Source organism: Melanerpes formicivorus, unplaced genomic scaffold (assembly GCF_026170545.1).
Source record: "Melanerpes formicivorus ecotype bairdi unplaced genomic scaffold, bMelFor1.0.p_v2 SCAF_21, whole genome shotgun sequence".
Taxonomy (NCBI): Eukaryota; Metazoa; Chordata; class Aves; order Piciformes; family Picidae; genus Melanerpes; species Melanerpes formicivorus.
Window position 1 is genome coordinate 10,745,047 of NW_027142373.1, and position 15,676 is coordinate 10,760,722.

General features: G+C 49.7%; 1 protein-coding gene across 1 annotated transcript; it reads right to left on the reverse strand.

Moving 5' to 3' along the window:
- Positions 1–140: 140 nt before the first annotated feature.
- NUP85 (nucleoporin 85) lies at positions 141–15,666 on the reverse strand. The gene is made up of 19 exons (XM_068151562.1): positions 15,486–15,666; positions 15,302–15,395; positions 15,056–15,218; positions 14,166–14,236; positions 13,593–13,636; positions 12,745–12,814; positions 11,711–11,832; positions 10,729–10,863; positions 10,023–10,145; positions 9,524–9,655; positions 8,838–8,944; positions 8,460–8,543; positions 7,818–7,883; positions 6,584–6,735; positions 6,362–6,479; positions 3,977–4,077; positions 2,651–2,802; positions 1,957–2,043; positions 141–339 (listed from the first exon to the last, which is right to left on the reverse strand). The coding sequence occupies exons 1-19, from the start codon at positions 15,516–15,518 to the stop codon at positions 238–240; spliced, it is 1,956 nt and encodes a 651-aa protein (XP_068007663.1). The 5' UTR covers positions 15,519–15,666; the 3' UTR covers positions 141–237.
- Between the last annotated feature and the right edge of the window lie 10 nt (positions 15,667–15,676).

Genomic DNA, 15,676 nt, shown 5'->3' on the forward strand with positions numbered 1-15,676 from the left:
CTGCTTCACCAGGGGAGGGTTGCCAGGCCATGTTGGAACAAGCAACCTTAATGGTGAGCTGCAGCTTCCTCTGCAAAGCTGCATTTAGGGTTATTTTAAAGTTGTGTTCATGGAAAAGAAGAAGAAATGTCCAAACAATATGCAAAACAAGACATTTATTCTTAGAAAAGCAGTCAGGTTTATGTACAGTGAGCCACAGAGGAGGAGGAGGAGGAGGAAAATCACATGCTGCCACCTTCAGGATCCATCCAAGGTGCCTTCTTTGACGATGACTCGTGCAAGGTTTCGTGCAAGAGCAAGTCTCAGCATCTCCACTTTGGTGTTCTCAATGTCATCATCCTGAAAGCAAGCAGAGTCTGGGTTAGGCTGATAGACCCAGGCATGAGCTGGGGGTGGGTTTAGGAAAGGAAAGGTCATTAAGAGAGACAGTATGAGTAGATTTACCTGTTCCAGAGCTGAGAACAAAAGCTACATTGCCTGCTTCTAACAGAACACATCTGATTTGAAGAGGCCTCATAGATCATGCAGTCCAACCTTTGACCCAGCACAGAGGGGTCAGACACTAAACCATGTCCCTAAGCACCAGGTCCACACACTGCTTGAACACCTCCAGGGATGGTGACTCCACCACTGCCCTGGGCAGGCCATTCCAAGGTTTGATAACCCTTTCAGTGAAGAAATATTCCCTAATATCCAGCCTACACCTCCCCTGGCACAGCTTGTAACCATTTCCTCTGGTCCTGTCACTTGCCATCAAGGAGAAGAGGCTGCCCCCTCCTCATTCCACCCTCCCTTCAGGTAGCTGTGGAGAGATCAGCCCAAGGCAGCACTACTCAGCCTTTTCTTTTTCTGGCAGCTGCAGCAGTTTGCCTGTGCAGCAAATGGCTCCCTGTTCTGCACCTGAACGCCCCAGAGCTTGAGCTCTTAGTTGGCAGCATCTCAGCTCCTCACTGCCTGTGTCATTTGCAATTACTTCTCTTGGAAAAGCATCAGAATTCAATCCAAATCAGTGAGGAGTGGAAGTTCCTCCTGTGCTGAGCTTGCCTCCACTGAAACCTCTCTCGCTGATGCCTCATTTGGCTGCCCTTAAAAAGTACCAGCACACAGCAGCCTCAGCAGCTTGGGCTCTCTCCCTCTTTTCTGCCCTCACAGAGCAATAGGATTTGGAGCTTGCTTTCCCCAAACCTCCTCACAGCCCCACCAATTCATTGCTGGGCAGTAACTGACTGGAAAGCAGCCCTGAGGAGAGAGACTTGGGGGTGCTGGGGGACAAGAAGCTCAACAGGAGCTCTCAGTGTGCACTTGCAGCCTGCAAAGCCAATCAGATCCTGGGCTGCATCAGGAGAAGTGTGGCCAGCAGGTCGAGGGAGGTGATCCTCCCCCTCTGCTCAGCCCTGGTGAGACCCCACCTGGAGTACTGTGTCCAGTTCTGGAGCCCCTGTTACAAGAGGGATGTGGAGGTGCTGGAAGGTGTCCAGAGAAGGGCCACAAGGATGATCAGAGGGCTGGAGCACCTCTCCTATGAGGACAGACTGAAGGAGTTGGGGCTGTTCAGTCTGCAGAAGAGAAGGCTCCCAAGTGACCTCATTGTGGCCTTCCAGTATCTGAAGGGGGCTACAGGAAGGCTGGGGAAGGACTTCTCAGGATCTCAGGTAGTGATAGGACTAGGGGGAATGGAATGAAGCTGGAGGTGGGGAGATTCAGGCTAGATGTGAGGAGGAGGTTCTTCCCCATGAGAGTGGTGAAGCCCTGGAATGGGTTGTGCAGGGAGGTGGTTGAGGCCCTGTCCCTGGAGGTGTTTAAGCCCAGGCTGGATGAGGCTCTGGCCAGGCTGATCTAGTGTGGGGTGTCCCTGCCCATGGCAGGGGGGTTGGAACTAGATGATCCTTGTGGTCCCTTCCAACCCTGAATGATACTATGATACTATTGTCCAGTTGTCCTCCAAGCAGGAGCTACCTGGAATTTCTGCTGCTGTGCCTTCCCTGCTGTCAGGTCTTCCAGGCATCGCATCAGCTCGTAAGTCTGCTCCGCTGAGAACACCACCTGGGGAAGTGACAGTGCAAGGGACTGAGGTGAGGGACATCACCCAGCCCCAGGTAACACAGCTCAGAGAGAACGAATGCTCTCACACTCCCACAGATCCATCCTCACCCTTTACATCACAGCATCAAAGGATAACTCAGGCCGAGAGGGCTCTAGTGCCACCTCCTGCCCGCACAAAGCAGGGCCAGCTATGAGGTCAGAGGAGGTGCTCTGAGCTTCATCCAGACATGGATCTGCAACTTCAAAGCTGCCTTTTTTTGGATGGATCTTAGAGCAAAAATTTGGCTTAGAAGAAAGAAGCACATGAGAAAAATCTCCAAGGCCAACAGCAGAAGGGACTGGATGCAAGTGTGTGCTTAAATCATCAGCATACAGGAATTCTGCTGCTCTTCTCTAGGCGAGAGTTGAATATCCTGTCCTGGATGTCCTGTGTGCTCCCACTAGCAGGACACTTGGACAGCCACACAGTTCTGACTCTGCCACCAAAAGTCCTTTTGCACTGGCAGTGCCAGTCCTGCCCAGGGGGCAGAAAGGGCCTCACCTCTTTGAGACACCTTGCCAGGAATTGAAGAAAGGCTGTGTGGGGCTGTTTGTGCTGTGTGCTCACCTCTTTCTGCTCCAGCAGGGGAAGGGCATCTGTCAGCAGGGTCATCCAGAAGGTGCAAGGAGCAATGTGAGCTGTCATCAGCATCAGAAGCAACCTGGCAGCCTCAGAGAAGCGCTTCTCCCCGTACAGCCGGTGGAACTCCCGGTACTTGCCTGCACACAGGTGTTGGTGGAGGGCAAAAGGTGTCAGTGTCTGTCAGACCTGGGCTGCTGGATGTCAGGAGGTTGTGGATGCCTCCTTCCTGGGGGTGTTCAAGGTTGGATCAGGCCTTGAGCAGCTGAGTCTAATTGAGAGGTGTCCCTGCCCATGGCAAGGGGTTGGAGTAGATGATCTCTGAGATCCCATCCAACCTAACCCTTCCATGATTCTCTACAAAGAGCAGGAAGGGAGGTGATTTCTCTGTAACCACAGCTACACTACAGAGCTCTGGGGCTGATGCAAGGGTCACTGGTTGATGCTGAGCATAGAGAGAGAAATGAGGTATCAGCAATTTGGTGACTCACAGTTGGCTTCTGGGCTTAATGCAGGATAAAGTTTAAATGAAGGAAATACAGTTCCAGATTTGCAAGCCTGCACTCAGTGGGAACAGATCAAACTCAGGATCACCCTCAGTATAGTGCTGGTGTAAGCCAGAAGGGAGTCAGTCCAATTACCAGCAGCTATTCCAAATTGCTGTTAGATTTTGGCCCTGGTAATGGGGCTTGCTAACTGCCCCAGTTCCAGAGAAAGGTGCATTTTAGCTCCATTTCCTGTCTCAGACCATTAATCAAAGGCCAGAGCAGCTGTAGCCAGATGGGGAGGTTACCACAGCCCAGGCTTGTGCCAGCCAGAAGGAAGCTGTGGTATGTGCAGGAATCAAGCCCGAGGCCTCCACTGCTGCTTGGCACAGCTGCTCTGCTGAAGGCGTAGGATCTGTTCTCGGGGTAAGCTTTGGAGGCACTGGAGAACTTCACAAAGTTAGTAAAATCACCACACTGCCAAAGTAACTCAAACCAGTGGGTTGCTTCTCCAAGGAGGACCCCCTAAGATCTTCCAAATAGTATTTGCTAATATTTCAAAGTCTGGAAAAAAAGACTAAGAAAGGGGAAGCCTACACGAGTCAGCACTCAGGACTCCTGCACCACGCAGGGCAGAACGAGTGCCTGCTGTGAGTGCAGTCCCCTGGCAGCAAGCAGGCTGCAGCCCAAAATCACCTTCAGTCACCTGCTTTCCCTTCATCACTAAAGCAGGACCTAGCCAGAGGGAGGAAGAGACAGACCCAAGTGATTCTGTGGAGTTAACTAGGTTCTAAATGACAGCAGCATGCAAACCCCGGCCGCGTCTCACCGAGAAACGTTAGGCGGTCGCTAAGCAGCATGGATGGTCCCAAATTGTCAATGAGGTCCAAGTCAGAGAAGCAGCCTCTTTCACAATAGTCCTTAAGGAACCTAGGGAGGAAAGTAAAACATAATCAAAGCTCAGAGGGGGCAACACTGTCCTCATTCATTCTGCACCTCCCAATCCCTGCCCAGAAAACTCTGCTGTAGGACGGAGTTCCATCTTCGTCAGCCTCCCGCAGGGGTTTCAGAAGCCATCAAACCACTTCCTGGGAGTGGCCAGTGACCTGGGGTAAGGGCTGCTGAACCAGACACCTCAGCCAGCTCTTCAGTTTTGTGAGAGCTGTGATCCATTCCTTAAAAGGAAGGAGCAGAGGAAGCTGAGGCCTGGTGGATGCATAACTGACACTCCCAGATCAGAAGGAAAGCTCCATTTTTCTGCTGTGTGGCAAGGAAAACCACCCAGTTGGTAAGCAGCAGGAACAACAGCAATTCTAAGAGCTTTTCATCTCTTTTTGTCACAGCCTTCATTATGCTGCTCTGAAAATCAAAAAAAAAGCTGCTTCCTGTGATGCTTTCTTTCACCTTCTGGTGAAAGCAAGAGAATGATTTCCACTCCTCCAAAGAGCATATGGGAAAGCAAAACCAAACCAGCAATACCCAAACCAGCAATCTCCTGCTGCTCATGTTTTACACTGCTGAGGATGGGGTACTGCCTGGCCACCTACCCAGGGTGTAATTTCACAATGATACTCCAGCTCTGCAAAGGGTTTGGTACCTGCCCCTTTCCCAATTAGCCAAAGAAACCCCAGACAGACATGGCTTGCTAGAGATTAGAAAGCACCAGAGAAGGTGCTGTAGCTGTTGCCTAGGCCTAAACTAAGGTTAGCATCCTCTTAAGTGTGTACCAACCTTCCCAGCCCTGTAAGGTCAGATAGTGTGACAATCTTATGCAAAACCAGGGGTACAATGAGCCTGCCCTTTTTGTTACATATTTTGTCATTGCAGCTTGAGATTTTTCACAGAAATGGTGGTTTGAGTCCCTTCCCCTGACTTGTCTGAACACTGCATGGTGCACTAGACTGGCTAAAGCTGAGTGAAGCACAGAAGGGGATCATCACAGTATCACTAAGGTTGGAAGAGACCTCAAAGGTCATCAGGTCCAACCTGTCACCACAGACCTCATGACTAGACCATGGCACCAAGTGCCACATCCAATCCCCTCTTGAACACCTCCAGGGATGGGGACTCCACCACCTCCCTGGGCAGCACATCCCAATGACAAATGACTCTCTCTGTGAAGAACTTTCTCCTCACCTTGAGCCTAAACTTCCCCTGGCACAGCTTGAGACTGTGTCCTCTTGTTCTGGTGCTGGTTGCCTGGGAGAAGAGCCCAACCCCCTCCTGGCTACAACCACCTTTCAGGTAGTTGTAGAGAGCAATGAGGTCTCCCCTGAGCCTCCTCTTCTCCAGGCTAAGCAACCCCAGCTCCCTCAGCCTCTCCTCATAGGGCTGTGCTCAAGGCCACTATTCCTAATGCAGGCCAGGATGCCCTTGGCCCTCTTGGCCACTTGGGCACACTGCTGGCTCATGTTTAGGCAGCTGTCAATCAGCACCCCCAGGTCCCTCTCTGTTTGGCAGCTCTCCAGCCACTCTGACCCCAGCCTGTAGCACTGCATGGGGTTGTTGTAGCCAAAGTGCAGCACCTGGCACTTGGACTTGTCCCGTTGGACTCTGCCCATCTGTCCAGTCAGTCGAGGTCCCTCTGCAGAGCCTTTCTACCCTCTAACTGAGCAACATCTGCTCCCAACTTGGTGTCATCTGCCAATTTGCTGATGACTGACTCAATCCCCTCATGCAGATCATCAATGAAGATATTAAAGAGCAAGGGCCCCAGCACTGATCCCTGGGGGACGCCACTGGTGCCTGGCCGCCAGCTGGATGTGGCACCATTCACCACCACTCTCTGGGCTCAGCCCTCCAGCCAGTTCCTAACCCAGCACAGAGTGTGGTGGTCCAAGCCACGAGCTATCCTCCAGCCAGCTCAGTTCCCTGGCTCACCATGCAGCCCATCAAACAGCAAGTGAAGGAGGAGAGCGTAACATGGAGATGTTGTCGAGAGAAACGTTTAACAAAGCAAGGTCAAGGAGGACTGGACTGTTAGATGAAGCCAATCTGTTGTACATCTACACTTCATGGAGTGCAGAAAACAAACAGGGTGGTGCAGATGAGAGGAGCCAAGGATGTCCTTTTCTACTCCAGAAGCAGACGCTTGGCCTGCAGGAAAGACAATCCCCCCTCTGCAGCGGGACCTTTCCCTTGCAGAGCAGCTGCCTTCCCCCTTCTGCCCACCCCAGCACAGCAGCAGCCCCCTGAGAGCTGCTGCCCGACTCACCGATCAGATATCAGGGTAGCAAAAGCTGCATCCTTGGCTCTGATGCTCCAGGAGAGGGCCGAGCCCAGGCGGTTGTTCCGCAGGGCCTTCATGGCCATGATTTTACAGATGCTGCGGACTTCAGAGGAGACAGGGGAGAGGGGGGACAGGATTAGTTTTGGCAGTTTCACTTCTGTCACTAGAAAACAACGAGATGTAAAGAAAAGGAAAAAACTCAATCACCTTGCTCCTGCATCTGCCTCTGTTCACAGATCCTCAGCACTTTGAGGGCCTTCTGCTCCGTGTTGAGGGGGATCCGCTCAATGTGGAGCTCCAGATACACTCTGCCATACTCTGGGCAGTGGTCAAAGTAATCTACCCCCAGCTGCCACAAGCTGAGAGAGAAAAAAACACATCAAGCATTCCAGTCAGAAACCTTAAATACAAGAGGAAAGCCACAAGGAGAATCTGAGCCTGCACTGATAACAGCTCTGATTAACTTGGGATTCAGACTTTGGCTTTTACTTGCTGCCTCTCTAGCATTCTCAGGAAAACCTAATTAGGGTCTTTGAGAAATAACATCATTTGCCTTCAGTTACTCTATTACTCTATTACTTGACTCAGTGGGTTGGGCTGAGAATAATACATTGTGAAAATGAAATATCCATAGGGTAGTTGTCTTTCATTTTTCATTTACATGGTTTAGTAGTCATGAGGTCTTGGGTGACAGGTTGGACTTGATGATCTTTGAGGTCTCTTCCAACCTTATTGATTCTATGATTCTAAACCTAAACCTATTGCACAGCTTTGGAATACCTGCAGCTCACAAGTGCTTTGGTGCCAATTACTCTACACCTGGAGAAGAGAAGGCTCCAGGGAGACCTTAGAGCTGCGTTATGGTATCTGAAGAGACTTATAGGAAAGCTGGGGAAGGACTGTTTAAAAGGGTTGGGATTGAAAGGATGAGGGGCAGTGGTTTGAAAGTGGGGCAGGGTTGGACATAAGAAGGAAGGGTTTAGGTTGGACATAAGATGGAAGTTCTGCACAATGAAAGTGGTGAAAATCTGGAACAGGTTGCCCAGAGACATAGTTGAGGCCCCACCCCTGGAAACATTCATGGTCAAACGATGGGGCACTGAGCAGCCTGATCTGGTTGCAGATGTTCCTGCTGACTGCAAGGGGTTTGGACAAGATGACCTTTGAGAGGCCCTTCCAACCTGATGCATTCTGTGTGAAAACAGCCAGAGTGGCAGGAGCAACTCTGCACTGGTCAGTATGTTTGATGGGCTCTAATAGCTTCTGTCTTTGGTTCAGGAAAGGAGGTGTGCTGGTGTTATATGATCCTTAGGGACATCTTTGCTGAAGTCCTAACAGTGGCTTTAAGAAGTTTATCCTTTTTTGTACTGCATTAATGGGTAGTCTTTGGCTTTGGCTGCCTCAGTGTTAAGTCTGTCCTCTTGAGTTAAGAAGTTTCTACCTGTGATGGGAGAAGAGTCCTGAGGCATACTCCAGCAGAAGGAATTCACGCATGTTTGAACCAAAACTGGGGAGGAAGAGAGAAAAGAAGGCATTACTCTGTGCACCTCCCTGGATAAGAACAGCCTGATTTTATTTCACAAGTCCTTTTAATTTATGCAGCCTGTTTTCTCATGGGCTGTCTTAATAAGCTGAGTACCTCAGGCCTAAGCATGCAGGTCAGCTTTCTCTGCCTGCCCAACTACTTGCAGCACTCAGTAACTGAAAGTGCTTTAAGAAACAGCAGGGGAATTCAGAGAGCAAAATTCAGTTGCTCAGAGTTGAATTTATTCAGGAAGTAGGTACAGAAACTCTTTTTAAGTTGAGTTTCTTACTATTCTTGATAATCACAAACATTTTGGCCCTTGATTATATTTCAGATTCAAATATGTTTCAAAAAGCAGTTCCCAACTGTACTGAGGCACTGCTGAACACCATGGCAAACTCATCAGGTCAGCAGCAAGTGCTTCTCAGCACATCTGGGCTGCCTGTAACTTCAGGCACCTGCAGCCCCTTTATGCTCCTTTTGAAACCAAACTCCTCCTGCTGCTGCCATCCTCCCTGCTGCTGGGTGTCTGAATAATTAATGCCAGTAAACACTTACTAGAGGTTGTGAGACTGCAGGAGTTTACAGTGATCCAGCAGGTCAGTCAGATGAGCCACAAACCACCAGTTGCTCAGGGCGATGCTGGATTTGAAGCAAGCAAAAGAAAGCAAAGAACTGAGCCTACCACTGCCAAGGGATGTGTCAGGTTTTCCACAGCCATTTCTTACCAACAAAGAAGCTGTAATGCCTGGCTGCAATGTCCCAGGCCTAATGGAATACTTTTGATTGCTGCTTGCTTCACTTCTGTTTGTTTAATGCTTCAGAAGGCTGAGCAGGTGGGGTGTACCCATACCCCCCGCCACCCCAGCTGCTACTGGAGGGCATGCACACAGAAGCAAGGGTAAAACCAGAGAATCAAAAGCCTGAAAACTCAACCTGCATTCCTTGATCACTTGGTGGATCTCAAATTCAAAGGCTGCCATTAAAATCATGTCTAGAGGCTCAGGGCTGCTTTCTCCACCCAGGAACAGGTCCATGCTAGACTGTGGAATGAGATTGCAAGACAAGATAAATGCAGAAGCTGTCAGATGGTAAAAGGAAGACATTTGTTTGGATAGAGCAGCCTCATTTAGGTTATTTTATGGGAAATGACAAGTCATAGAGACTGAACACATTAACAGGAAAGATTTGTCCTTCTTTTAGCATAAGGAAACTGGGAAGACAGGAACAAGGGAGGTGGTGGAGTCACTGTCCCTGGAGGTGTTCAAAAAAGGAGTGGACGTGGCACTTGGAGCCATGGTTTAGTTGTCAGGAGGTGTTAGGTATTAGGTAATAGGTTGGACTTGATGACCTCTGAGGTCTTCTCCAACCTGTTTGATTCTGTGATTCTAAAACTGGTGACACCAGACACTGAAGAGACCAGGTCTTAAACAATTATTTGTCAGCTCCATCAGCCTCCCTCTTTAGGGGAAGTCTTCCCTCTCTAGGAAAGATCTCACAGGTTTGTAGTTGCTGTAAGGTAACCCAAAAGTTACCCAACCCTCCCCAAAGTTCTCCTTTCAGTACAGCCAGCCTTGTGTGCAAGAAATGATGGAGAATGTACAAGGGATTGTCCTTCTTGCCTGTGCATAAAAGCGCAGCTCCATGGGCTTCACGGTGGGGTGGGAGTAGAGGAGCCGTGTAACCAGGAAGTGGTACCAAGTGGTCATGAGCTCCTTCTTCTCCAGTATGGCATCCTCATCTCCCAGCAGGACCTAACAGGAGGAAAACAGGGAGTCATTCTGCAAGTTCAGCACAGCTGCACTGCAACCCCTCACAGGCACTACTCCCCTTTTGCAAAGTTGAGGATTTAATCAGAATTAAGTAACAAAAGATCCTCCTCAAAGCCTTGTTTCCCAATCAGCCTTAATGGCCTTGGACACAAAGAGAAGATGATCTGCCCAGGCTTGCAAAGACTGTTGCAAAACAAAGAACACAGCACAGAAGACTGGCTTGAAATGTCTTGATTCAATGAAGGGATCATCAAGCATGTTGAAGATATTTATAGCTACACAGGGCTCCTGAAATACAAGGGTGGATCAAACACTTGTCCAGTTTCCTTCCTTCCCAGCAGCAACACACCTTGCAGATGGATTCCATGTGGGAATTGGAAGCAAAAGTTCCATCCTGTAGGTACCGCTGGCATTCTTCATGCCAGTGCTGCCATTTCAGCTCCATCTCAGTCAGTGTTTGGGTGTTGCCAAGCTGGACAGAGACAAGATACATAAAATAAACACCAAGTCAAATCACAACAGGTGCCTGTGCTGAACTCAAGGCTATTCATGCTCCAAGGCTAAACACAAGGCTGCTAACACATTTTTCCTTGCCCTACAGTTGCACCTGGAGTGTCTTTCCTTACCCATCAGAGGACCTTAAGAGTGTCCCATGAAAGATAACCCTGCTGCAGCTGCAGTTTTCCCTCCACAAGGAGACTGCTGCAAAAGGAACCTCTGCTGGCAAAGCCTTCAGAAAATACTCTCTACAAGAGATCAATTCTCCACAGGAACTGGTCCAGCAGCTGGATAATGTATCCTGCTGCAAAAATTATCTTCCTAAGTGTGTTGGTTTGTCCCCTCACAGGTTTTTGTCTGTATGGTTGGGTCTTTTGGACAATTCAAGAACAAAAATATTATTTCTGTAAATGACTGAGACTGAGGTGTTTCAGTGGTCAACAAGCTGCAGTCTTACAGGAGCCACAGCAGAGATGAAACAGACTGGACTAACGCTGCCATTCCTCTGATCTCTATTCCCCGTGGAACCATGTGAAAATAGTCCACTTGGTACATACACTGGGCACAGGCATCTTCTTCATCAAGTCATCCAAGATCCTGTACATGTTCAGTGAGGTGGGATCAGCACTGGCCTCTTTGGAGAGCAAGTGCCGTGCCTCATCCATTCGGCCTTGCAGGACGAAGATATCCACCTGCAAAAACCACCTGTGAGCACCACGCTGTGCAAGGACACCAAATACCCAAGAAGGTTATCAGAGAGGAATCTGAACTTGTGGTTTGGGCAAGTGAAGTGGAGCTAAAATGCTTAAACTGTGTTTTGACCCTCTGTGGAGCATGAAAGCGAAAGGATCCGGATGGGAACGAAGGGTGGGATGATCCTCAGAATGGCTTCACTTTGAGGCCTGTACAGGTAGTGTGCTGTAGACGACGGAGATAGGAATCAATACGGCTGACCAATGTGATCGAGTATTGCTCCTTTATTGTTCCAGTGTTGCAGGCCGATGGTGCAGGCCTGAGGTGCAGGCCTATGGAGCAGGCCTGTAGTGCAAGTATTGCACAGTAAAGTAAGGAAGAAGTGCGTAGCAAGGCAACTGCTACAACTTATATAAACTCGGAGTGCCCTGTTGGCATAGCTCCATTGGTTCCCTATGAGTGACCACACATTGCACTATTACAGATTATTGGTCCAACTACTAATGACACAACGAGGTTGTTGATGCAGGTGCATGTCCTGTCGTCCCAAGATAACTGTCCATGTTTATAGCTACCAGTGCCTTGTTTTAGTTACATGCTGCAGGCACAGCACTGTTTTGCTCCACTGCTAGCTGGCTCTGCATTTATGCTGAGCATGGCCTACCATCATGTCAGGCTCTAGGCCTGCACTGCCAGATTGCTCACACTGCTCGTCGCTGGCATTGCCACACAGGCAGTGTCCTCAGTATTAGGTTTGAGATGCAGTTTAGCATTGAGTGGGGAGGAGGAAAGCAAAATACACAGGCAGGGATTCTGCTGAAGAATGCCCCAGGTGACTGTACTCACCACGTTCCAGAAGAGCTCGTGCTTAGATGGATTTTCACTGCTCAGAACCTCACGGACCATGTTGTCCACATCACAGACATGAAGTCGAACCCAGTCAAGGAGGCGAAGGAGAAGGGGACCAGCTTTATGCAGAGAAGGTTTCATTCTGTTAGCTCCCAGCCTGCTACTTCACATACTTCTAACCTTAGTGGCTTGACAGTCCTTTAGGTAAGGTTTAGTGATTGGATTTCTATTTGCCACCCAGCAAAACACAAAGGAATGGAGTTCCTTCAGTGTGGACTGAGAGCACCAGGCTGCTGACAGATCTCTGTGTGGCAGATGTTAGACATCACAGCAGTGGAGCCTGGCAAAGTACCCCAGCCAGCTACTTGCAGATATAAAAGGTGAGTGATTCCAATCACAAATCTTGCAATGCCAATAGAATCATTGAAGGTTTCTGCTTAATTTATCATCTTTCTGCTTAATTTATCACTGATGAGTCATTATCATGGACTCATCAGTGTTAACAACTGAGTGTGAGGAGGGAATCTGGCACTAGGTAGTTAATCCTGGGAGATTTAAGTAATCTCCAATTTGTGAATCTCTCTTCTGAGTTCTGGGACTGTGAGAGTGGTATTTTTGTGTGCACAATCCCATTTCCTTCAAAATGCTGGTTTCAAAGCTGGCCTCCTAAAGCAGCTGCATCAAAGAAATGTATAATGTTACCTGGCATCACCACATTTGCTATTTCAAGATGTGTTTCTGCTTAAAAGTCAAATAAATGTGCAACCACTTTTGATTTCCCTCTTCTTTGCTACCTTTCTGTTAAAACAGCAATTGGAATTGTAGTGCTCTACACAAAGGGGAAAAGTGGAAGGCAAATCTAGGAGCTTGACATAATTCAACATGAAGAAAGCAATTTCCTGAAGCAAAGGAGGTATTAAAAGGCTTGTTGGCACTTGTCATCTCTGAACCAGGCTAAATATGACACACATTTTAAACATAAACATGCAAATAAAGAGCCTTTCAGTCTTGACTGATAGTTCAGTGCTCACCTGCAGCTGCTTCAACAAACAGAATCTCACACAGGTTCCAGATCAACTCCATTGCAGAGAGAATAGAAACCTGAAAAGTGGAAAATAGGCAAGGCCATGCTTCAAGTTTTAGCAATTATTCCAGTTAGATTTTTTTAACCACATCAAGGCATCTGCTGCCCCTAGCAATTGGTTAAGCTCAGTTCTTGCAGACAGGGGATGCAATGCTGACATTTCAGAGATACAAATGAAGGTAAGAACAGGGCACAACTTCTTTACACATATTAAACTGTGTATTGAAGTGTGATGACAGTCTCCCATTAGTAAAAAAGTACTAAACAGCATAGAAAGTTTTATTTTCAGCCTTTTTGCAGTTCTGAGTTTTAAGGATAGAAACCCTAAAGGAGGAAAGAAAGAAAAAAGGAAAAGGCCAATGAAGCAACATTACTGCAGCCCACTGGACAGAATGCTGTGAGCAATTTGCTCTTCTCATACAGGAGCTATTTATTCCCATTTGTTCTTGGTCATAAACACATCCACTACACTAAGCCAGACTTAAATCTGAAAAGCCAGTGTCCCATCCCTGGCCTTGATGAATTTCCTAGTCACAGAATCAGTCAGGGTTGGAAGGGACCACAAGGATCATCGAGTTCCAACCTCACCTAGATCAGGCTGGCCAGAGCCTCATCCAGCCTGGGCTTAAACACCTCCAGGGCTGGGGCCTCAACCACCTCCCTGGACAAGCCATTCCAGGGCTTCACCACTCTCATGGGGAAGAACTCCCTCCTCACATCCAGTCTGAATCTCCCCACCTCCAGCTTCATTCCATTCCCCAGTCAGTGATTCATGTTCAGTTTACTGCAGGTTACCTGAGTGCTATACTGGCCATGCAGGGCAGGGTCCCGGGCTGAAACTGGGGGAAGAATGAGGAAAGTCAAAGGGTGATGTATTTCCCTTTCACAGCCCCTGCTGGGCTGACAAAGACAGTAATACCTGATCACTCACCAAGCACAGACTTTACTGAGTACACACACAGCAGAGCTATTCTTTATATAGAACTGTATCACTTTCTTTTTGCCCTGTAAATCCTGTGCAAATCTGTGTATTGCTCCAGGGCACAGACGGAAGGGAAGAGCAAACTCTACCACTTTTGGAGGGAAACAAGGTGTTAGTTTGGCTTCAGTTTCCCATAAAACTGCAACCTCAGATAAGAAATGATTGCAAGTACCCAGAAAATCAATTAAAATACTCGGGGGGGGGGGGGCGGGGAATAAAATCTCTGCCCAGATTTACAAACCAACTTGGAAACCTCCCAGCTAGGAATGGAATCTTGATAATCCCTGAAATCCATCAGCAGTTGCACTCACTTACAATTGAGATGCTACTTCTTAAATCTCAAATAGCATTTCCTTTTATTGCAGCAAGAGAAGAAGCAAACTTACTGGCTGCCTGGTGCATGTCCTCCATGCAGGCTCTTATCACCGACCGGTAGTTTTTACTCACTTGAACCAATCTGCCAAACACAAAAAGGCTTCTGTCAGAGAAAGATGTCTGGAGTTTTGATCTCATGACTGTGCTCCTCTAAAGCTTTCCAAGTTTCTCTGCAGCAGCAGAAATTCCCAGCACTTGGCTGAATCCAGCGGGGATCGGTGAGGCTGTGTGTGGTGGCTGCAGGCAGGCAGAGGCATTGGTCAGCAGGGTTATTGGAAGGATCAGGATTTCCCCCAAACACTCACTGCTTCTGCACTGCTGCTGATTTGCCTGAGTGGTATCGTGCTGTGCATTGGTTGTGCAAGACACACACGTAGAGAAAAGTGGCTGGAAAACACTTTTAAATGGAAGCACATGTCTCATGAGGAATGGCTGAAACAACTGGGGTTATGCAGTCTGGAGAAGAGGAGGCTGAGGGGACACCTTCTGGCTCTCCACAACTCCCGGAAAGGAGGTTGGAACCAGCTGGAAGTCAGTCTCTTCTTCCTAGTAACAAGTGACGGGACAAGAGAAAACAGCCTCAGGTTGCACCAGGGGAGGTTTAGGTTGGACATGAGGAGCAAATTGTTCTCCTAAAAGGGTGGTCAAGCCCTAGAACAAGCTGTCCAGGGAAGTGAAGTCACCATCCCCAGAGGCACGTAGATTTGGCACAGAGGGACGGGACCTGGTTTAGTGGTGGGCTTGGCAATGCTGGGTTAACAGCTGGACTCGATCTCTTTTTCCATCCTAAATGATTCTACGATCGCTGCAGCCCTAGGCAGCCTGGTCGGTCAATGGCACTTGGCCGGCAGAAGCAGCAGGCAGCGGCTGTCTCTCACCCTCCCACGCCCCATCCACTCACTGCGCTTTCCTCGACTTCCCTGCCGGCTCCTCCTCGCTGCGCTGGAGCCCGATGAAGATCCCGTGCGACTCGTTGAAGAGTTTCCGCAGAGTCTGGATGTAGATGTCCTGATCCTTGCGGACCACGAAGACGCGGGAGGAGCTGGGCCCTCCCTCCCCGGACCCTGCAACACCACAGGCGGTCAGCGCTGCGGGCAGCAGCTCCCGGTCCGGCCCAGACCGGCTTGGCCCCGGGACGGGGACCCACCTCTGCGGCCGAAGAGCGTCTCGCACACCAGCACCTCCGCGGGGCCCCAGGCGAAGCAGAGCTGTCTGGCCGACGGGTCCGCGCCCGGCACCACCTGTGAGGGGACGGCGACCTGTCAGCGGCGCCCGCCGCCCCCGCTCAGCCCCGCTCCCGCCTGCCCGGCCCGGCCCTCCCCGCCCCACACCATCAGCGGCGGCTCCACGTCCAGCTCCTCCATGGCGGCGGCCGCGCTGCTCTCCCGCCTCACCGCCCGCCGGCAAGGCGGGGAGGCCCCACCGCGGCTGCCCGCGCCGCTGCCTGCGCCGCCCGCGCCGCTGACAGCCTGCGCCCGCAGCCCCGGCCGCGCTCCCGGCTCCTCCCTGCCGGCCCGAGCTC